The sequence below is a fragment of the Cydia amplana genome, chromosome 12, assembly GCF_948474715.1.
Source record: "Cydia amplana chromosome 12, ilCydAmpl1.1, whole genome shotgun sequence".
Classification (NCBI taxonomy): Eukaryota; Metazoa; Arthropoda; class Insecta; order Lepidoptera; family Tortricidae; genus Cydia; species Cydia amplana.
In genome coordinates, this window is record NC_086080.1 from 4781675 (window position 1) to 4804945 (window position 23271).

Sequence of the window (23271 nt, forward strand, 5' to 3'; positions counted from 1 at the left end):
ATTAGATTTTTCATTGTGTGCGAGCGGGAAATCGGACATAAATATGTGCATGGCGCTCGGCTGTCTCGGTCACACAGCGGAGCGGCGTGTCTGTATCAGTGTAATAATCGCGTTAACAAGTGACAACGATGATGGCGGCTGCCAGGGAGTGAACTATTTAACCCCTCGAATCCCAGCACTTTAACATTCAGTATCGGGTATTTTCTTAAGATAATGGAAATTAGCAGAGACGCCTCCTGTCTACACTGTGGTAAGGAGGAGACTAGCTTACACTTACTAGCGGAATGTATTATGTATGCTGCACCGCGATATAGTACATTCTGGAAAGATACACTGAAAGAAAACGAACTAAAGGACGTGGAACTTAAAGATGTCCTTCTGTTCTGCAGGAAAACAAGATTTGAGGAGAATGGTATGGGAATGCCGCCGGCTAGGGTTGCCACTGGTCGGGATTCGGCGGGATTCTCCCGATTTTTAGCATGTGTTCCCGATTCCCGACGAAGTGAAAATTATCTCGAAAAACAGCTTCCCGTTATAAAAACAATAATTTCAAGTTCCGAACTGTCGTCGAGCGAGCAAGCGACCCACGTCGAGCCCGTCAGCGCGCGCGCGGGGCGCGCGTGGCGAGATTGGGCAGAGCAGCTGACGTAGTGCCAATAATGTAAAATATCGTTGTTTTTAATACAATTTTTTTCCCGACTTAAGGCCCAAAATCCCGAATAATTGATATTTTTTCCCGATAATAGCGGCTTTCGATCTGGCAACCCTACCGCCGGGACAGTAACCTGCAGCTCCGACTCCAGGGAACTGAGCTGAATGAATGCGACACGTGATCGACAACCCGCCTGTTTCCGGTCAGGCGTCCATACACTACATCTACATCTACATCGGGTATTTTATGATTTCGTTCCTCGGCCGGACGACCCGATAGTCGGGATCGTGGCACTACAGCTTTATATGACGAAATTTTTGTGGGCTGGCGCGGTCTTGTTTGGCCGGGTGTCAATGAATGTGTTAAAGTGTGAATGAATGTGCGACCTTCTGCGCGAAGCTCTCGCCGCAGTCGCTGCAGACGTAGGGCCGCTCGCCGGCGTGGTACTTGCTGTGCGTGACGAGGTGGCGCTTCAGCGGGAACGAATGTGTGAATGAATGAATGAATGAATGTGCGACCTTCTGCGCGAAGCTCTCGCCGCAGTCGCTGCAGACATAGGGCCGCTCGCCTGCGTGGTACTTGCTGTGCGTGACGAGGTGGCGCTCCAGCGGGAATGAATGTGTGAATGAATGAATGAATGAATGTGTGACCTTCTGCGCGAAGCTCTCGCCGCAGTCGCTGCAGACGTAGGGCCGCTCGCCGGCGTGGTACTTGCTGTGCGTGACGAGGTGGCGCTTCAGCGGGAATGAATGTGTGAATGAATGAATGAATGAATGTGTGACCTTCTGCGCGAAGCTCTCGCCGCAGTCGCTGCAGACGTAGGGCCGCTCGCCGGCGTGGTACTTGCTGTGCGTGACGAGGTGGCGCTTCAGCGGGAATGAATGTGTGAATGAATAAATGAATGAATGTGTGACCTTCTGCGCGAAGCTCTCGCCGCAGTCGCTGCAGACGTAGGGCCGCTCGCCGGCGTGGTACTTGCTGTGCGTGACGAGGTGGCGCTTCAGCGGGAACGAATGTGTGAATGAATGAATGAATGAATGTGTGACCTTCTGCGCGAAGCTCTCGCCGCAGTCGCTGCAGACGTAGGGCCGCTCGCCTGCGTGGTACTTGCTGTGCGTGACGAGGTGGCGCTTCAGCGGGATTGAATGTGTGAATGAATGAATGAATGAATGTGTGACCTTCTGCGCGAAGCTCTCGCCGCAGTCGCTGCAGACATAGGGCCGCTCGCCTGCGTGGTACTTGCTGTGCGTGACGAGGTGGCGCTTCAGCGGGAATGAATGTGTGAATGAATGAATGAATGAATGAATGAATGAATGTGTGACCTTCTGCGCGAAGCTCTCGCCGCAGTCGCTGCAGACGTAGGGCCGCTCGCCAGCGTGGTACTTGCTGTGCGTGACGAGGTGGCGCTTCAGCGGGAACCCGCGGCCGCACTCGCCGCACACGAACGGACGGTCTCGACTGTGCACCTGTACAAGAAAAACGGGTTACTCAACTAGCTAAAATAGCAATGAGCCGGTCTAACTAGGAGAAAATACTATGATTGGTGGTTTTTTAGGGTTCCGTACCCAAAGGGTAAAAACGGGACCCTATTACTAAGACTCCGCTGTCCGTCTGTCCGTCCGTCCGTCTGTCACCAGGCTGTATCTCACGAACCGTGATAGCTAGACAGTTGAAATTTTCACAGATGATGTATTTCTGTTGCCGCTATAACAACAAATACTAAAAACAGAATAAAATAAAGATTTAAGTGGGGCTCCCACACAACAAACGTGATTTTTGACCGAAGTTAAGCAACGTCGGGCGGGGTCAGTACTTGGATGGGTGACCGTTTTTTTGCTTGTTTTGCTCTATTTTTTATTGATGGTGCGGAACCCTCCGTGCGCGAGTCCGACTCGCACTCGGCCGGTTTTTAAGTAACCTTGGTTACTGTTTTTTTTTTCATGTACTAACATCTATTTCAGTTTATTCAGTTGGTCATTCACATGTGCCTGCGTCAACATGAGTCGTCAGTAAAGCCAGCAGCAGAAGTAGCTAAACAGGCGAGGTAGATATACAAAATAAATTAAACTCAACATTATTGTTAAGAGAAAAAAAAAACATTTTTAAAACGTTACTCACTTAGCTATTTCTGCTACTAATCCAACGGTGAAACGGTCTGACACGTTCATTCAGTATTATTGTTACAAGAGTAATGCGCAACATTTTCAACAAATCGAAAATTCTAAAAGCCCATATTAAAGATTTTAAGCATTTTATAAAACTAACTAACCTAAGCCTGGTACTTCACAAAAAAACTGTTTTAGAGAGTAACTTCAGAGGGTAAAATAATAAGGGCTACCAATGTGAATTATACTAAGAATCAATAGGCTACTATACCTTGGTTAAACTAAAACCTGGTTCAGCGTTACTAGTTTAACTTATAATTTAATCTGTCAGCTCCCACGGCTCATATATGAGCCAGAACGCTTATGGTGACGTCATATCGTGGGATTTGACAGGTTAATTAATATTGTAAAATTCCAATAAATACATACCCTAGAATGCGTAACCAAATGATGCTTCAGCGTAAACGCCATCTTACACTCATGGCATCTAAACGGCCTGTCTGCCGAATGCAGCAACAGATGCGTATTCAGACAATGCTTCCGCGCAAACGCCTTCCCGCAATGCGCGCACACATGCGGCCGCTCACCTACAGTTACATACATTTGTTAATTTTACCGTCTCACCCCTAGGAGTGTAGAAGACCTTAGCGGACTCGGCGCCGTCGACTGGACAGAGTAGCTTTGGTGTCAGAGGCCAACCACACCACAGCAGTAGGGCTCAGTTAGACCATAGAGAAAAAAATACATAGAGTGCTCACTCCATACATCAGTTTTAGTACCAAAAAGACTAATTAGCATCTAGCATCGAGTAGCGGAACTATCAGTACTGCTACTTGACAATAGATGTCGCCACCGACCGGAAAGTCTTATGCTGTTGAGATAAGACTTTCCGGTCGGTGCTACATCTATTGTCAAGTAGCAGTACTGATAGTTCCGCTACTCGATGCTAGATGTAGATACTGAAATTAATAGTCTGAACTGATGTATGGAGTGAGCACTCTATGTATTTTTTTCTCTATGGTTAGACAATGCAAGAACTCACATGCGAGTTTCATTACATTGCGGGTTATGATCGGTCGGTTGAATTGGACGTAACCAACAGTCCGCAATGTAACTAAAATCGCGTGCGAGTTCGCGCGCCGTCTAAATCAGCCCGTAAGTAAGTAAGTACCCGCATATGCGATAATAGGTGGTGTTTGAGCGTGAAGGTTTTCCTGCATTCGCGGCACTTGTACGGGCGGTCGGTCGTGTGGAGTAGGAGGTGGGTGTTGAGACAGTGTTTGTGCGCGAAGGTTTTGCCGCAGTGTGTGCATACGTGCGGTCGCTCGCCTGAAACAACCCCATTTTGTTCTATAGAACTGCGAGCGTAGCTGTCATTGGGAGAGTTTGCAAACATTGATCTCAAATTCAAAATTCACATTATGTGTAACCACTCATTTCCAAATTCAATTCAGCAAAAAAAACATCGTTCAATTTTATATTTAATTTCAAGGTAGTGTGTTAACTGGTAACCCACGAGAATTGGGGATTTCGGGCGGAATATCTAAACAATAGGCTAGTTTACTAACAAGACAAATAAAGTAATTAAAAAAAAATATTAAATCGATTTTTGCTTCGCAGTTGGTATGAGAAACACACAACCTGTGATATCAAAATAAGTTTTACTTCATATGATTTTCTTATGTATTTTAAAATAATGAAAAGCGCAAAATCTTTTTTGAGATTTTTAAAGTAGGTATATTTCCGTAAATTGGATTTCATGATTGTTGTGATTAAAAAAAGGATTTGTTTTAAATCGGAACCTAGCCGAAGATCAAGGTCTAGTAACTGATTCTTGAAATAGATTTGCATAATTTGCATAAGTCGTGGTTATTTTATGCCGTAATCTTCAATGTCAAATAACATAATAGACTTGTTTCCTTTTGTTACGTCTAAAATTCATTAATTTTAATGTCATGCGCAAAAGTATGAAATTATTTCCCCATCATGTTTTCATAGGTTTAATTTCAAGATACCTAATTGAAATAATTTGATTTTTACACATAAGTCTGCCCCGTTTTGAAGATTTAAGAGATCAATATAAGCCAGTCCTATAAATCCCAATTGTCAGCTGTGCAACATGTATCTAGTGGTATTCTTGTTAAGCTGATAAATTTTCACCATTTTCAACATATTCACAAACTGTCAACATTATATCACATGTTCATCATTAAAAAAATCATAACCCTCCTTTTGCTTTGCTGTAGTCGGGTAAAAAATGGCAATGTTGTCAGCTCGACAAGAATACACTCCTAAGCAAGAGAATTTAAATTCAAATGTAAATTGTCAGTTCTATAGAACTAATGGAACTTGAACCAAGCGAGCCGCTAGCACACTTCACACGTTTTTATTTAAAACGGCAAATACGGCAATATAAATATTTAAATCAAACACCGTCTTATCAAATTTAACATGGAATTATTCACTGGTAAAAATTAATTATTAATTAGACTTCTTTGGTTTATTAACTAACAAAGAGAAAAGGTCGAAAACAACAATTAATAAGAACAAATATGACAATTCCATGTTCTTCACATAAATAATTCACCCTAACGGGATTCGAACCCAGGACCACCATTTTCATGGCAGAGTACGTCCAGCGTAGCGTCGAGCGTCCAAGGTATTAGAGTAGCGTACAATGAGGCCCCTCGTATACATTAGCATTTGTTTAAAATGGACGCCACGCCGCACGCCCCGTTCGAGCGTCCACACAGTTTGTACAATAGGGTAAATAACGCGGGTGTTTCGACACCTTAAATATTTCTTTAGACACATTTCAGGGACCTCTACTTGGCGGTCTAGCATGAGTTGCATTCTCGCGCGTGACTCAATACATCATCTCAATTCATACTTGAAGTCGCACGCAGGAACGCAACTCATGCTAGACCGCCAGAAAACCAAAAATATCATCAAAATATCAAAACACTTCACAAAAATGTGTCCAATGAAATTATAAGACAAAAGTTCTGATATTAACCTGCTAAGGCACATCACACACAAGCTGAATTTTATTTAGTATATTTAGTTTACACCACCGGACTATGGTCACGGCGTAAATTCAAATATTTTCTATGATCTGTCCTTTTATTTGTATGTTCTGTGTGCAATAATCAGAATTCAGCACCAGAATCTCTATGGTCACGGAATATAATTTATTCCGCAACCATAGAGACTCCGGTGTTAAATTTCTAATAATTTCAGCCCGTGTGGTGCGCCTTGGGGCCCGTTTCCCAAAAGCTTGTAACTTGTAATACAAGTGGAAATCCCTTTCTAACAAAAGCTAACATTCGCTTGTATTACAACTTACAAGCTTTTGAGAACCGGGCCCTTGGACATCAAAACCATTGTAAATTACAAATGTCAGTACAAAACACTTACCGGTATGAACTCTCGCATGCGTAGTAAGATGGTGTTTCAACAGGAAGGACTTCCCGCACTCGTCGCAGGCGTACGGGCGCTCCTTGATGGCGGCCGGGGGCGCCGCGGACATGGTCGTCGTGGACATCAGCTCCGTCTGCGAGTATACCGCCTGACAACACCTTAGTACTTGAGTCCTTGTTTAGGGTAAAGGCCGATGCACACTGTTTTTTTCATGTAATAACATCTATTTTAGTTTATTCAGTTGGTCATTCACAGGTGCCTGCGTCAACATGTGCCTGCGTCAGCCGTCAGTAAATCCAGCAGCGGAAGCTGATAAACAGGCGAGATAGATATACAAAATGAACTAAACTCAACATTATTGTTAAGAGAAAAAAGTTTGTATAGGTCATTTTTAAAAAGCATGGTAATGCGGTGTGCACCGGCCTTAACCTTTTCGACGCCGTGTTAAACACAAAAGCTGTCAGTCAGACGCCACGTCATTGAAGTTTCAAAACTGAAGTTGAACTTTATATGTATGCACGTAGGTCGATGTTGCTCTGTGGTCTGTGACCGATTAATCCGTCTTTGGCGTTGGACCTACGGTGCGGATATGTCGGTCATTGGCGTCCAAAAGACTAAAACTAAACTATAAATTTTATGTAATATAATAATGTACTGATATTAGTCCAATTTTATTGATGTAATGAAATGTGCTATACAGTTTCTTGAGTGAAATCTATTTATCTAATTGGCTATATTGCATGTATTAAAATTAAATTTAATAACATAATAATTTTCAGTCTAACACATGTGCTGGACTAAAAATTTACGTTAGGTACTACAAAATTTGCGCATCGTTTAATTACGATAGAATACTGGACATTTTCTACAAGAACATCCTGTAACTATAATTAAGTATTCTTGCAAATAAATGATATTGATTGATTGATTGATTGAAACCGATGTCTGACCAATGGCGATCACTAGCTGGAGTTCGAATTATTGACCGTTTAGTTCAAGAAGTGCCAAAATTAAAAAAAAAATGCTTAAAGGGTTAGGGACTTAGGTACTAAGAATCCGGTAGCTCAACAGAAGACATTATTTTTACCTCATTTAAAAAAATAATACCTAGGAGTTCTTATCTTCTCAAAGGTTTTTAATACGGCATTAATGTATATTTCGAGTAGGTATGAAATTATTTGATTAAATAATGCTTTAATACTTACATTTTGCAGTTGTGTGTGTTGAATAACTGTAGCGGAGGTTTCCCCATCTTCGAAGCTGACCAACTCGTAGCTCTGAACAATAAACCAATTGTTGAACAAATTTCATAGAAAATTCTACTCTATTAGATGATGATGATGATAAACAAGAAGACCTTTAAAGGCACATAACAAGTTTAAAAGTAATATAGCTTTTTCTTAATCAGAAATAATAAAAATATGTATGTAGTATACTAATTGAAAAATACAGAAGCAAAACCGCTCCAGGTCGCGGCATAAACACAAACGAGCATACGCCAATTGTATTTTTTCCAAATATATGTCAGCTACCACATTGCTTGCCCAAGCGATCGGTTCGAGCGCTTACATACAATTCCGTACATTACAACCATCGTGTACGCGCGAGTCTCTGCGCTACGAATAGCGAGCCGTGCTCCATACATTTTTTGCCTGTTCTAGTATTTTATTTGATTTTAAAAAACATGAATTTTAAACAGCAAATCAAATAAATGTTATTACCAAGGACCGGAACCGGTTACCTTAACCGGGGTTTTTCATAGGGTTATTTTAGAAGTGGTTATAAAAACCCCTACCATAACGGTAACCGTCTGATAAGGTAACACTTTGATTCGGTAACCGTATCAGATCGAGTTAACCCCTGTTACCGGTAACCGAAATAAAAACCCCGTCTATGCTGTTACCTCATAATAAGGTTTTGAACCAGTTCAAACGATTGTAAACTTTACGCAGACTTAAATTCAACTTATTATTGAATAACCGTGGTTGGCATGGGCGGTCTATGAAGCCTCCAGCACAAACAAGTTTTTTTGCCGGTAACTTCGCTTATTGACAATTCAAACAATATTGCACTTTGAGTCCTTAAGCTAAAATTGAAAACAAGTGAGCAATTACAGTAATATTTTTAGAGCGACAGCCGCGGCGCAGCGCGGCCATTCCTTTGTTTATCTTTATACCTGTGTGTTCCTATTGTTTTTGTCAATTCTAGTTTAGAAATTTTTAGAAAAGGGGTTGCAAGTAAACAACATCCTATCCTAGTAATATCTGCTATTATTTAGATATATTTTATGCTACTTAGATTATTATTTTTATTTTCGGGTTCACACTTGATATGTACCTACAGATTAAAGACTGATTTAAAGAAAAAATTTCACCTAACTAGTAATTTTACTAAAATAATAATAATAAATAATAAAATTTCTTTATTTCAATACACAACACAACTAAAATAACAACAAGTAAAAGTTACATTTAAGGTAGGGAGGTACATACATCAATCTGATTTAGGTACCTACGTAAAGACTAATTAGTTGCAAGGTTATACATTATATTATGAGATGAATGAGTCCTTTACTCCCCGTACTAGTTAAAACTGTATCACGGTGAAGTAAGATTCGTCACCCGCAAATATAATAATATTGCATAGAATTTATGTTAACAGTCATTACCAAAGTCTGAGAAAATAAGATTAGAATCGTATACATTTATGAGACGAACAAACAATATCAGCTGACGGTAATTTCCATTTCTTTCTAGCATGCCGGCACCGGCATGTTGCTATGCGTTAACTTAAACGTAAACAAGTAGAGTACGCAAACAATACAGATGCATTCCTTAATCATAATTGGATATTTGTTTACTTAATAAAAATAATATTAACAGTTGAGTATGTACTGTGTATGTGAATGTATATGTGTATGAGTGTTTGTGTGTATGGATAGGTAGGTATGTGTGTTTTTGCCATTTATATTAATAATTTTTCTGTGTCTTCGTAGCTAAGGGTATTCAGAAACGTGTCTAATAGTCTTTTACACTCATATAAACTTCGGTCACGCAATTGGATGTGTTTACTTAATCTATTGTACAGTTTAGGACCTAGATTTTTTTGAAATTTTCGTGAAAACGCAGTCCTAGATGCGGGGATATTATAAACAATGTCAAGTCTACGGCGTGAAGTAGGTTGGTCTGGTAGGTTTTTATGTTGAGCTAGTATTAAAGCTTTTATAAAGGATTGTCTTATAGTTAAAACCGTCGTATCTTTATAAATGGACTGTGTCGGATATCTAAAGGGCTTGAACGTCATAACTTTGAGAACAGCACGCTGAGCGCGCTCAAGTGTAATTAATGTAGTTTTTGCAGCACCTCCCCATGCCGTGATGCAATAAGTTGCTATTGATTGACAAAGTGCATAGTAAATGGTGGTTAGCAACTTAACATCACAAACATGTCGGAGATTCTTAAAAATATATATAAGCTTTCTAACTCTGTTACTTAAATTTGTAATATGCCTATTCCAATTCAGGTTTTTATCTAACTCAATGCCTAAGTATTTTATAGAATCAGTACTTTGGATAACAGAGCATGTACACGCAATCAACTGTGAGCACGAATGAGCTTTGATTGTAATCAAACCAGGTGTAGGCTGGGTGTTATTGCGTATACTAAATGTGATATACTTAGTTTTAGAGGAATTTAAGGTAAGGAGATTATAGTCTAGCCACTTGATTACTTGATTAAAACCTAGTTGTGTTGTCTTTGCTAACTTGGACCAAGTACTATCTTGGAAAACTAGGGCTGTGTCGTCAGCGAAAGTTACGATTTGACCATTAGTTAGTTTAAGGTGACACAGCTCGTCAATATATATTAAAAAGAGGGTAGGTCCAAGGACGCTGCCTTGTGGAACGCCATAACTGACCTTTTGTTCAGAGCTAAGAAGTTCCCCTACTCTCACAGCCTGTGTCCTATTTGACAAGTAATCGGTTAGTAATAGAAGTGGAAGACCTCGAACACCTATGCTTTCTAACCTTTTGAGAAGGATGGGGACGGAGACTGTATCAAAGGCCTTTTTTATATCAAGAAATATTCCTAAGACTTTTTTGTGATGGTCAATTTGGTCAACTATATGTGAAGTTACATTTTTAACTGCATCACTGGTGGATTTACGTTCCCTGAAACCAAATTGGTTAGCTGAAAGTACATTATTTTTGTCCAAATGGGATCTAAGTCTATTATTTATAAGTTTTTCGATTACTTTAGATAGTGATGGCAACAAGGAAATTGGCCTATAATTGGTTATACAGTCTCTGTCCCCCGACTTGAACACTGGGATGACTACGGATTTCTTCAGAGCATCCGGAAACTTCCCTTCCTGAAAACAACGATTAAAAATGTTTGCCAATGGTTTGCTAAGTACCGTAGCTCCCATTTTTAGGAAAATTGAAGAGATTCCATCCCATCCAGTGGCTGAACTCGAATTTAAGTTGCAAATTATTTGTTTAATTTCCCGATCATCCGTAGGTGTCAAAAACATAGAGTTCGAATTTGTCATTTTTATTAAGTTGGCTCTCTGATGTTCTGATAATTGAGAATTACGAAGAATCTCATTGGCTAATCTCACTGGTACCTAGTTAGGTATAATTTATCTTAAGTGATTTAAAAAAAAAAACACTTTGTGATAAAGATACATGCGCTAGCGGATTGTGGTAGATATTTTACCATTGTTAACAAATGACATATGTACTAGTTATTATGAGCTTATTTTATAATAAGCAATTAAAGTCTATTTTTTTATTCGGTAGACTAAAATGACATTTCATAGTATGAAATGAAATGACACATGATGTTCATACTACGAAATGTCATTTTAGTCTACCGAATAAAAAATAGACTTTAGTTTAAAATGTTTTCAGATGCGGTGAGTTGTATGAGCTAAGTCGTAATTTACCTTGTACCGCTTAATGCAGCGATCAGAAAATATCTATAGCAGTTATAAACTTATTTTAATACTACAAATCTTTCATTAATACCAGGGGGCTCAGCACGGTTCCATTTTTATCGACTATCACTATGCCCGTCACTTTCGCACTTACATACTTGTTAGAACGTGACAGGCATGGTGATAAACGATAAAAATGCGACCGTGCTACTAGGGCAGAATTCATTATACATATTCATTGGGTATCTATAACATTGGTAGGTGAAATAGTTTTGATTAAATTAAATAGATACATAATTACATACATACTTAGTAAGCAGTGTTGGGCATTCAAGAATAAAATCATTATTTAAATAAGAATTCCTAAGAATAAAATCATGTTGATTTTATTCCCGTCAAAATTATTCAAATAATTTTGATCGGAAATAATTCGTATGTGAAAAAATTGAATAAGAATAATCTCATTCTTAATCAAATAAATATAATCATGATTTTATATTCTAAATAATATTCCTGGATTAAACATGTAGTATGGGTGCCGTATAGGCGTTACGTATAGATGGAAGTAAATTAGACAAGAAACTATTATGTTTCTTGACTAATTTATACCTGATTTTATGCAATAAAATCTTACAAATTTAATTTACTGCCGCATAGTCTTGGTATTGGACGATACCCGTATTTATTTTAATGTGATAACTAAATCATCAGGTACAATTCAGCTGCTCTGAACGGATGGTGGATAGCGAAACTCTTCAATGGCTGTGCCTAAATTAATGTAAAAAATAAAAAACCGGCCAAGTGCGAGTCTGACTCGCGCAGGAAGGGTTCCGCACCATTACGCAAAAACCAGCAAATAAATCACGTTTGTTGTATGGGAGCCCCATTTAGATATTTATTATATGCTGTTTTTAGTATTTGTTGTAATAGCAGCAACATAAATTAATTATTTGTGAAAATTTCAACTGCCTAGCTATCACGGTTCATGAGATACAGCCTGGTGGCAGACAGACGGATAGAGGAGTCTTAGTAATAGGGTCCCGTTTATACCCTTTGGGTACGGAACCCTGAAAAAAGATGTTTTTAAAGGTAGGATAAGGAATGGCTTGATATGGTGTATTCCTATTTCTCCCCGCCGGGCACAGATGGGAATAGGCGCTTCATTTAAATCATTCCCATATGTCCCCGCCTCATGTATCGCGGCGATCACGTTGGGCAGGAACAAATGGGGAAAATACTCATGATTTTTTTCTGTTTTCGAATTATGTTTATAATTCGTTTTTTTTTGCATTAGAAAGAACTTGAAAGAAGGTAAGCGACTTTTTAAAAACCATAACTATTACTTATGAAAGCAGAAGACTATAAAAGATCGTATTAGATTCATAATTGTTACATATTTACCGTAACTTATTTTTAAAATGTGCTTTTCAATTAAAAGAGACATCAAGATTGTTTACCTTATTTCTAATGCTAAAAAAAACGAACTATAGTATGTGGTTTCAGTATCCGAGTTACTACCAAGACTTATGGTGTTTTTAAAAGCTCTTCTGATATTTAAAATTTGCATTTATTATTTAGACGGAAATTAACAGGTATATCGTTTGACACAACGCTTGCCGCACGTGTTTAGCAAATGCTGACAAAGAATTCACCACGCCACGACTTAATCCTATTCTTATTGCCAATGAGTAATAAATGACGGTCTCAAGTGCAAACACGCCTGCAACTTTCTGCAAATCTATTTAATTATAGTGATAAGCGTAGGAGTCTTTTCTTACCTGCAGTAATTTACTATCTCATTCACTTTCCGTAGGTGTGAAAGAGATAGCATACGTAAGACCTCAAGGCTGGTAGGAATAATAAACAAAATACATACTTAATACGCAAAGAAATATACATTGAACCATCATAATTATAATTTCGCAGTTTACTTTCTATGTAGCTTCATTATAAAATTATCATCACCGTTTCGAAGGCTTCAAAAAATTCAAATCAATCCGACCATTGAAAAGAGGGGTGAAATTCATTTTACTATCTATATACATTGTACTACATATAATATGACGTATAATATGACCAAATAAATGCCATTTAACCTTGTTACCACTAACTCATGTATCTACAATTACATCAATTAGTCATGACACGGCAGAGTACTGATAACAATACTGTAGTGTAGTACAATAATAAGGCTTTATTGTTGTCACTATGACTCTCACCGCATTCTGCTTAATCCTAAATATCCTAATACAATAGAAAATACCACGACCTTTAAACATTCGGTGCACTTGCGTTGTAGCGCGTGCCAGCGGAGCGCAGCGTTTCGATTTAAATACGCATGTTGCTTCGCCTGTGTAGGTATATTTATTATCTTCATGTTATTAGGTACTAGGAAGTGCAAATAATTGACTTCATACATGAAAGATATTTTCCAGATTTTGTTCAATAGTCACCTTCAACAACACGAGAGTAATCTAGAGCAGAGTTGGGCAAAAAATAACTTGAATAAGAATAAGAATAAAAACAGAAATTTCATTCTTATTCCAATCGATTTGAATAAGAATAATTCTTGTACTCGTTATTTTAGAATAAATAGAAAGTAAAAATCATGACACTTTTATTTTAAATGAAAAAGACAAAACGGAATATTTATTCCAGATGTAGGATTATACTAAATAACGTTTTATTCAATTAGAATGTTATTCTGAATTAATTTAACTTTTGTAGTTACATACTACTACTTTTAATTTTGTAAGTTTCTAAAATAAATAAAACAAATAAAATAGATAAAACAAATAAAATAAATGAAATAAATAAATAAAAACAAATAAATTATATTATTTACATCTATTTTATTAGTATTGCATTTTAGTTTTTATATAATATTATAAGTATTAGTTTAATTTTTAAGTAGGTTTATTTTAATTTTAGTTTAGGTTTTAAATTTTTAATTCATACTATTCATAGTTAGTTGTAATGTTTTTTTATTATTACCTTTTAAGTTAAATAAATGAACTTTATCCTAATAAAATAAATAAGATAAATAAAATAAACGAAATAAATAAAATATATAAAATAAACAAAATCAATAAAATAAATAAAATAAATAAAGTAAATAAAGTAAATAAAGTAAATAAAGTAAATAAAGTAAATAAAGTAAATAAAGTAAATAAAGTAAATAAAGTAAATAAAGTAAATAAAGTAAATAAAGTAAATAAAGTAAATAAAGTAAATAAAGTAAATAAAGTAAATAAAGTAAATAAAGTAAATAAAGTAAATAAAGTAAATTAAGTAAATTAAGTAAATTAAGTAAATTAAGTAAATTAAGTAAATTAAGTAAATTAAGTAAATTAAGTAAATAAAGTAAATAAAGTAAATAAAGTAAATTAAGTAAATTAAGTAAATTAAGTAAATAAAGTAAATAAAGTAAATAAAGTAAATAAAGTAAATAAAGTAAATAAAGTAAATATGGTAAATAAAGTAAATAAAGTAAATAAAGTAAATATGGTAAATAAAGTAAATAAAGTAAATAAAGTAAATAAAGTAAATAAAGTAAATAAAGTAAATAAAGTAAATAAAGTAAATAAAGTAAATAAAGTAAATAAAGTAAATAAAGTAAATAAATTAATAAAGTAAATAAAGTAAATAAAGTAAATATAGTAAATAAAGTAAATAAAGTAAATAAAGTAAATAAAGTAACTAAAGTAACTAAAGTAAATAAAGTAAATAAAGTAACTAAAGTAACTAAAGTAAATAAAGTAAATAAAGTAAATAAAGTAAATAAAGTAAATAAAGTAAATAAAGTAAATAAAGTAAATAAAGTAAATAAAGTAAATAAAGTAAATAAAGTAAATAAAGTAAATCAAATACATAAAAAAAAAATAAAAAAAAAATAAACAAAATAAAAAAAATAATCAAAATAATCAAAATAAATTATATAAATAAAATTAACAAAATTAATGACATATAAAATAAATGAAATAAGTAAAATAAACAAAATAAAAAAATAGACAAAATAAGTAAAATAAACAAAAACATTAAAATAAACAAAAACATTAAAATAAGCAAAATTAAAAAAAATACAAAAATAACAAAATAAACTATTAGTTCTATTAATAAATTAACTTTTTCTTTTAGTAGGTATTTGACTGACGGCACATCACTAAATACGAATGTAGCAAACCAATAAGCAACCGATAATAAAGGTTACCATAACTGAATAAAAACCGGTTAAAAACCCCTAACAAAAACCCTAACGCGATGGGGTTTTGAGATTAACTCGGTTAAAGGTTAAGGTTACCGTTTCAATAAGCTTACCGTTACAATCAGGTAACAGTATGATAGGGTTACCGAATGATACGGTAACCGAATTGATTGGGTTACCGAATGGATAGGATTAAGCGTAAAGAGGGGTTTTCCGGTCCTTGGTTATTACAAAAAGCACCCATTGCTTACAACAGCGGTCGGCAATCCGCGGCCCGTGAACCCTCACTTACGGCCCGCGAGCCTCCCTGGCTATTTTTAATGTAATATTGACAAACGACAATGTCTGATATAGTCATAAATATTAACAAAGTGCGGCCCGCGTCAACTTCGTTAACTACTATGTGGCCCTTGGCTGCTAAAAGGTTGCCGACCGCTGGCTTACAAGAATACTCACTTTAGGCGAATTATTAGCCGTCCCAGGCTCCTGTTTTGTATGCATCAACTGATGATGCTGATGAGCTGTCGTCGTCTGTATCGTCTCCACCTGTGCTTGCTGCGACGTTGCCTCCGCTAAACTCTTCAGCCCACCATTGAGTATAGTATGATTGATCTGAGATGCGTCTATGACCGCTGGTGTGGCAATGCCCTGGGCTTGCAGGGCCCGCTTCATGAGGATCTCGTTGCATTCTTCGGCAGTGAGCTGGATTGGCCCTATGGGGGTCATGAAGGGCTTTGCTGCGAGGTTAGTGGCTGTAAATATAGGGGCTACGAGTTAAATCATTACTGCCCTTTGGAAGGGTGGTTGGTGTTTAAAAAATACAAAATGTTTATATAAAGGTCAGAGCATACCGTAGCGTGCGCACGCGCAGCAGTGGCGTTACGCTTACGGCTTTATATTGGCAGACATTCCAGTTTAAAAAAAAAATTTTTTTGACCTGACAGTTGACTATATTAGAGATTTTTTTTCTACCATCAAGTATTTGTTTTGTACTCATTTTATTGTGCAATGAACATTAAATATGTACTATAAATAAACATTTACTTGATCCTAAGGACACCTAAGGTAGCAAATACCTTATTGCATTATGATAATATTAAAAAAGAGTTAAATAAAAGCTTGTAAAATAATAACTCCATAGCATATTCATTGACAAATACAGGTAAGAGACTACTGTGTGTAAATGTGTAGGTAAGTATGTACTGACTGTGTAGACAGTACTGTGTGTAAATGTGTGTGAGTGTGGTATGTGAATGTGTGTCAGATATGTTTATGTAGTTATGTAAGAACACTTGCAAACACATTACTGAAAGTATTCAGCTACATCAGTCAAGATTAGATACAGAAAAATTATGTTTGTGATACATGTACATATTTAATGTTAGCATGTTATGGTATGAATCTAGTATTATGATTGTACAAATTAACGTTATTTTGTTTTTTATGGTTCTATTCTTTCTCATTGATATTTTACCAAATAAAAGTCTATTTTTAATAAGAATTGTAGTATATGTTTAATTTGCTGCTAGTTTACCTAATTCCAAATACCACCTTATAAGTATAAATAAATAAACATCACTGGACAGTCTTACACAAATCTACCTACTTGATACATTTATCAATCTATATTGATAAATGCTGAAATACCTATAAATCATTCGACACAGACACACCTCATTCGGTTCCCGTATGCTATTTTATTTTTATTATCATTTTCTTTCTTAATGAATGTTTTAATTAGGTATACAGGATTTTGACTCTTGGTGACCCTATACATCTCTAAGGATAATTTGATTAACAACTATATATTGTAATCTTTTAGTTATGATGACACTTAGAGACATTTACATCTCTAAATAATTTTAGATTATAGTTTTTGTATCTTTGTGTTCTTTTTTCAATACTATTGTTATAGCGTTTTTTTTTATAATTCGACATTTAGAGACTTTATACATCTCTATGTAATACTTTAGTTTGATTTTATATTTGCGGCTTAGAAAGTTGTAGTTTATAATAGATGTGTTTTTTTTTGCTGTATGTAAATTCCATGTTGACGTGTAAAAGTGCCCTTGTGGCCTATTTGCTGAATAAATGTTGATGTTTGATGTTTGAATCATCCTTAACCTTCTAGTTCTAAAGTGAAACTTACTCTGTATAGTTGCTGTCTGATTCTGTGAAACTCTGTTGATTGTGTGCGGAGTCTCATTCAGGACAAACATAGCCCTCCTTGCCGTTACCGGAGTCCCAGCAGTGACGACCCTGGTTACTTGCGTGCCGGTATTGCTGACGGCTACGGAGACTGTTCCAACCTTCTCTTGGACTTGCGGTGTCTTGTGAGACATCACCGTTAGGGTTGTTTCTGGGGACACCTTTAGAGAGAAAGGACTCCATTTACAGTAGCTGGTTATTTACTTTTCACGATTCAAGTAATACAAAATAATATCCAATAACACTAAAAATAATAAAACTTTGTGTGTTTACCTAATGTTTACTTAGGGGAAAAAAAAAGTAAAGTTAAATCAAATTCAATTCCTGTAAAATATTGCAAAGTGGATATTTATATTATCTTCCTGTTTCCTTGTCTTTGTGTGTAACAATACAAATGACTTTTATACTGTATTTCTTAACTAAATGAAGGCTACCAGTTAGCAAAAAAGAAATAAAATTATAGGTATTTCAATATTGATTGCTATTGATAAATTTGCGATTAAATTCTTAATTCTAATAGGTATGACTTTTTTTTAATTATTAAATGATTTTAATGATTAATTACTTTTTCAAAATTAAATACTATGAATAGAATTACCGTATTCCCCAGGGTGTAGCTGAGGCTGCTAGGGGTCTCAACCTCGCCCTTCGTTAGATCCCCGGAGCTCGTGAAGCCCCACTGATATCCGAAGCCTGACACATTGCTTGGCGTAGGCATACACATTTTTAACAACTATTTATCACAACATTAAAATAAAAACAAACAGACCAACACAAATCCACTATTTGATAGTAAACACGAGTCCTCATGACAGTTTTAACATCGCGAACATGTATGTACGCTCGCTTTCACAACTACTAGCGCACCTTACCCATCAATCACACTAGCGTAACGCCGACTAACACACGCACTAATAGTCCTCCTATAGCCCTAATTATACCGCCCCGCCTTTGGAAACCATTCTTAATCGAAGAATCCGCTTGATTTACCCTAATCAACTCAATATTAAAGGCGGCGCACGACGACGACGCTACCTAGCCACATACGACACGCACTTCATTGCCAATAAAAAGCACGTCTTTATACACGCTAAACGGGTTATTGAGGTTCATTGTGCTGCAAGATCACCGAAAAAACATTACAGTTCGTAAAAAGCACACTAAATCTTCTTATTTCATGAAAACAATTACTTCATTGCACACACAAAAAACCGGACGCCATTTTATTGTTTATGGCCGATTTGATTTTTAAATACCAGCCATTCGTCCGTGACGATGGTGTTTTATGGTGCCAAAAAGAAAGACTTGATACTGTGATTTATGATAATTTCATCTCCAATACCCGAAAATACATTAGTTTACGCAAAGAAAAGTGGGTAGGAGAATTTTTCCCGTAACTTCATGACTTCTTCTGGCTATTTTTGGTGAAACAATTGAAACAAATATAAAACGAAATACAGAGACAAGTTTTTACGCCCACTGTATACTCGGTTTTACAGTGTACGCTTAAACGCGCGCGTGTGTGCGCAGAAGAATGACGTTTGTTTTTTTTTCTGTTGTTTGCGTGTGTGTATCTGTCGCAGAATTTGCAATATCTACAACTCGTTTTATTGAAGAAAATGTGCATTTAATATCTTTATTAGTGTTAATTTCCCCGTGTTGCTTAATTGGTGATACTATTTAGGTGTATAAGAACATTTAAAGTCAATATGAATGCTATGGCCATGGAAAAGGACGAGCCTTCGTCGCTCCTGAGCTTTTCGTCAAACAACCCATTGGAACAGTTTGTGCTTTTAGCGAAGGGTGCCAAGGGTTCGGGGGCCGCTGAACTGATTAAACAAGTGCTCGAAGCCCCAGGGGTGCACGTATTTGGGGAGCTGTTGGAAGTACCGAACATCTTAGAGGTTAGAGGTTACAATACTTACTTTCCTGACACACTGAGGGTTATTCACTTATTGATAAGATAAAGTAAAGAGGAGTTAGAGTGTTTTCAAATATTATCTTCAATATACAATGAATTACTTTATTATATTATAGTATCAATACAAGTCAAGGATAATTAAATGGCTGGTCAAAGAGGTCTGGTTAAAAACACACATCTCTTTCAATTTAGGTGATACAAATAAAAAGTGAACTGCTGTTAGAGAGGCCAACTCTTATGACTCAACCGCTTACCATAAATATTTTAGTACTTTTTTTTAGTCTAATGTAAGTTTTAAATCTTTTTATCCTTCCAGCTTGAAAATGGCCCATACGCAACACACTTCAACACACTCAACCTATTCGCCTACGGCACCTATAAAGACTACCTAGACAACAAATCAGACTACCTGGAGCTGACACCAGTGCAGTGCAAGAAGCTCCAACACCTGACCATCGCCACCCTCGCTACACAGGAGAAGCTGATTCCATACAGTGTGCTGTTGAAGGAACTGGATATTAAGAATGTTAGGGATTTGGAGGATCTCATTATTGAAGCTATTTATGCTGGTGAGTTGAATTAGTAATGTTCTTCCGATGTTAACTTAACACATTCAGTGCTGAAAACCCGACTATCGGGTATTTTATAATTTTGTTCCTAGGCCGAACAACCGGATAGCCGGGATTGTGGTACTAGAGCTTTGTATGACGATTTTTTTGTGGCCTGGCGCGGATGACTTGTTTGGCTGGGTGGCAATGAATGTGTTAATGTTCACTCTGTTTATACCAACCAATTCACAGTGACACAAGGTCCATCTAACCTAACCCTATGTATTTTTCATTCATTAACTTACAGGAGTCAAAGTGTTAGATAAAATTGTATTGTTTCATATACAAACTTTTTTAATTATACTTACTGGAAAGACTTCTTGGTTATTTTTGAGTTCTGGATAAAACAGCGTGAGTATGTCCATTAAGCGAGGTTTAGACACGCCAGAACTTGCAATACAATTTACGGTTACATTGCCGAGTGCCGACTACTAATCTATCTATATCTATCTATATAGCCTTTTATTCCGATCCTTGGGTACAACGGTTATTAAGTCGATTTTATTATTTTCACTACAATATGTCCCGCAGTTCGGTGTGCCTCTTGGCATAGGCCTCCTCCAACCTTCACCACTGTACTCTGACCTCTGCAACTCTGGACCAGTACTAAGCTAACCTGCATTCAAAAGTTTACCCTGGTTTTAATTGTCATTAGAAGTTAAGTTGGCTTGTGCATCTACTGTGCGCACAAAGAGTTATTTCGTATTTTGAAACTAACTAAAGTTCCTCTCTCAGATATCATCCACGGCAAATTAGACCAAGAATGCAAACGCGTGGAAGTAGACGTGGCACTGGGCCGCGACGCCCGACTGGAGGACGCTTCCGCCATCGCAGACGTACTCGCCGACTGGTGTAACTCTTGTGAGGCAGTGCTCAGCTCTGTAGACCGCCATATTCAGCGAGCCAACCATCACAAACAGCGCGCCATTAGACACCAGCAGACTATTGAACAAGAGGTAAGACCCCGGCTGAAAGCTGCCTTAGCAAATATTTTAGCTGACTGGTGTAACTCTTGCGAGGCAGTGCTCAGCTATGTAGATCGCCATATTCAGCGAGCCAACCATCACAAACAGCGCGCCATAAGACACCAGCAGACTATTGAACAAGAGGTAAGAGCCCGGCTGAAAGCTGCCTTAGCAAATATTTTAGCTGACTGGTGTAACTCTTGCGAGGCAGTGCTCAGCTCTGTAGATCGCCATATTCAGCGAGCCAACCATCACAAACAGCGCGCCATAAGACACCAGCAGACTATCAAACAAGAGGTAAGAGCCCGGCTGAAAGCTGCCTTAGCAAATATTTTAGCTGACTGGTGTAACTCTTGCGAGGCAGTGCTCAGCTCCGTAGACCGCCATATTCAGCGAGCCAACCATCACAAGCAGCGCGCCATTAGACACCAGCAGACTATTGAACAAGAGGTAAGACCCCGGCTGAAAGCTGCCTTAGCAAATATTTTAGCTGACTGGTGTAACTCTTGCGAGGCAGTGCTCAGCTCTGTAGATCGCCATATTCAGCGAGCCAACCATCACAAACAGCGTGCCATTAGACACCAGCAGACTATTGAACAAGAGGTAAGAGCCCGGCTGAAAGCTGCCTTAGCAAATATTTTAGCTGACTGGTGTAACTCTTGCGAGGCAGTGCTCAGCTCCGTAGACCGCCATATTCAGCGAGCCAACCATCACAAGCAGCGCGCCATTAGACACCAGCAGACTATTGAACAAGAGGTAAGAGCCCGGCTGAAAGCTGCCTTAGCAAATATTTTAGCTGACTGGTGTAACTCTTGTGAGGCAGTGCTCAGCTCTGTAGACCGCCATATTCAGCGAGCCAACCATCACAAGCAGCGCGCCATTAGACACCAGCAGACTATTGAACAAGAGGTAAGAGCCGGGCTGAGAGCTGCCTTAGCAAATGTTTTAACTGACTGGTGTAACTCTTGCGAGGCAGTGCTCAGCTCCGTAGACCGCCATATTCAGCGAGCCAACCATCACAAACAGCGCGCCATTAGACACCAGCAGACTATTGAACAAGAGGTAAGACCCCGGCTGAAAGCTGTCTTAGCAAATGTTTTAGCCGACTGGTGCAACTCCTGCGAAGCCGTGCTCAGCTCCATAGACCGGACCGCCATATACAATCAGAAACCAGCAGACTATTACACAAGAGATAAGGATCACGAGTGCGTTGTCTACGTTGAACAAACGCAAACTTACGCAAATACCCTACGACCGCGCCGCTGGACGCTCGCCACTGAGGCCGTACACTTAGGTTCGGTTGCACCAAACTGTTTGTCAGCGTTAAAGAGTTCGCTAAATTTTATTGTTTGGAAAGTTTCATAGTAAACCCCTCCGGCGCGCCGGGTTTCGTTGATCAGTCAACTGGCACTTATAGTGGGTCTTAGACTCAGACCTGTACAGTTCTTCTCTCGTACAACTGCGAATACATTTCAATTCTTACTTATCCTTTAAGCAATTGGGGAGAATAACCAAAAATGATAAACAGACAAAAGTTATCTTTTACCTTGCGCTATGGCCACGCCTATTAATCTTATCTTCTTCCAGATAATGTTCCTCAAGAAGACCCTGAAACCCCAGGCCGACACAGAAGACTCGGCGTCAGGCGCGGGCTGCGACAACCACTCGGCGCCCAAGAAGAGCTCCGGCAAGGGCAAGATACCCCGCAACGCGACCAAGTTCTGGCAGAAGAACACTTAGACTCCGCGGTATCACTGGAGCATTGTGCGTAGGACTGCTTGGTGCAGGGTTCGAAAGGATAATTATCAATGGTAGTTATCTTGATTTATCGGATAATTATCGCGATAATTATCAAAGACTATAATTATCTGGATCTATATCTGAATCCCTAAAGTCTTTTCTCCTATCTTTGCATTCCCTAATATTGTTTGTCATAATGATCAGTTGTCCTAACACTAAAAACCCTAATTTTGGTTTCCCTAATTATTGATTGATTATCCTAATGTTATTAAGCATATTTTCTTTTTTGCAAGAGTCGCAGTTCTAACCCTAACCTAACCCATGTGGCAGCAAGTTCTAAAACCTAACCATTTTTCAGAACCTTACATTATGGAAAATAATCGTTATGACAATTGATCGTTAGGGCATGTGCCCATTAGGACAAACCAGTTAGGGCAAGTGACTTTAGGTCAAAATGTTGTTAGGAATTCAGAATGACACCCTAATTATCTGGATAATTTCGAACCCTGGCTT

General features: G+C 37.7%; 2 protein-coding genes across 2 annotated transcripts; one reads left to right on the forward strand and one right to left on the reverse strand.

The window, feature by feature from the left end:
- Window positions 1-1388: 1388 nt before the first annotated feature.
- On the reverse strand, window positions 1389-18932 carry LOC134652699 (zinc finger protein 256-like). The gene is made up of 8 exons (XM_063507862.1): window positions 18123-18932; window positions 17466-17685; window positions 15773-16083; window positions 7383-7454; window positions 6175-6325; window positions 3929-4086; window positions 1496-2118; window positions 1389-1437 (listed from the first exon to the last, which is right to left on the reverse strand). Exons 1-8 carry the CDS (start codon window positions 18246-18248, stop codon window positions 1389-1391), a joined length of 1710 nt encoding a protein of 569 aa, XP_063363932.1. The 5' UTR covers window positions 18249-18932.
- Window positions 18933-19051: 119 nt separating this feature from the next.
- On the forward strand, window positions 19052-22799 carry LOC134652866 (COP9 signalosome complex subunit 7b). Its single transcript, XM_063508064.1, has 4 exons — window positions 19052-19428; window positions 19762-20014; window positions 20789-21009; window positions 22606-22799. Exons 1-4 carry the CDS (start codon window positions 19234-19236, stop codon window positions 22756-22758), a joined length of 822 nt encoding a protein of 273 aa, XP_063364134.1. The 5' UTR covers window positions 19052-19233; the 3' UTR covers window positions 22759-22799.
- The last annotated feature ends 472 nt before the right edge of the window (window positions 22800-23271 follow it).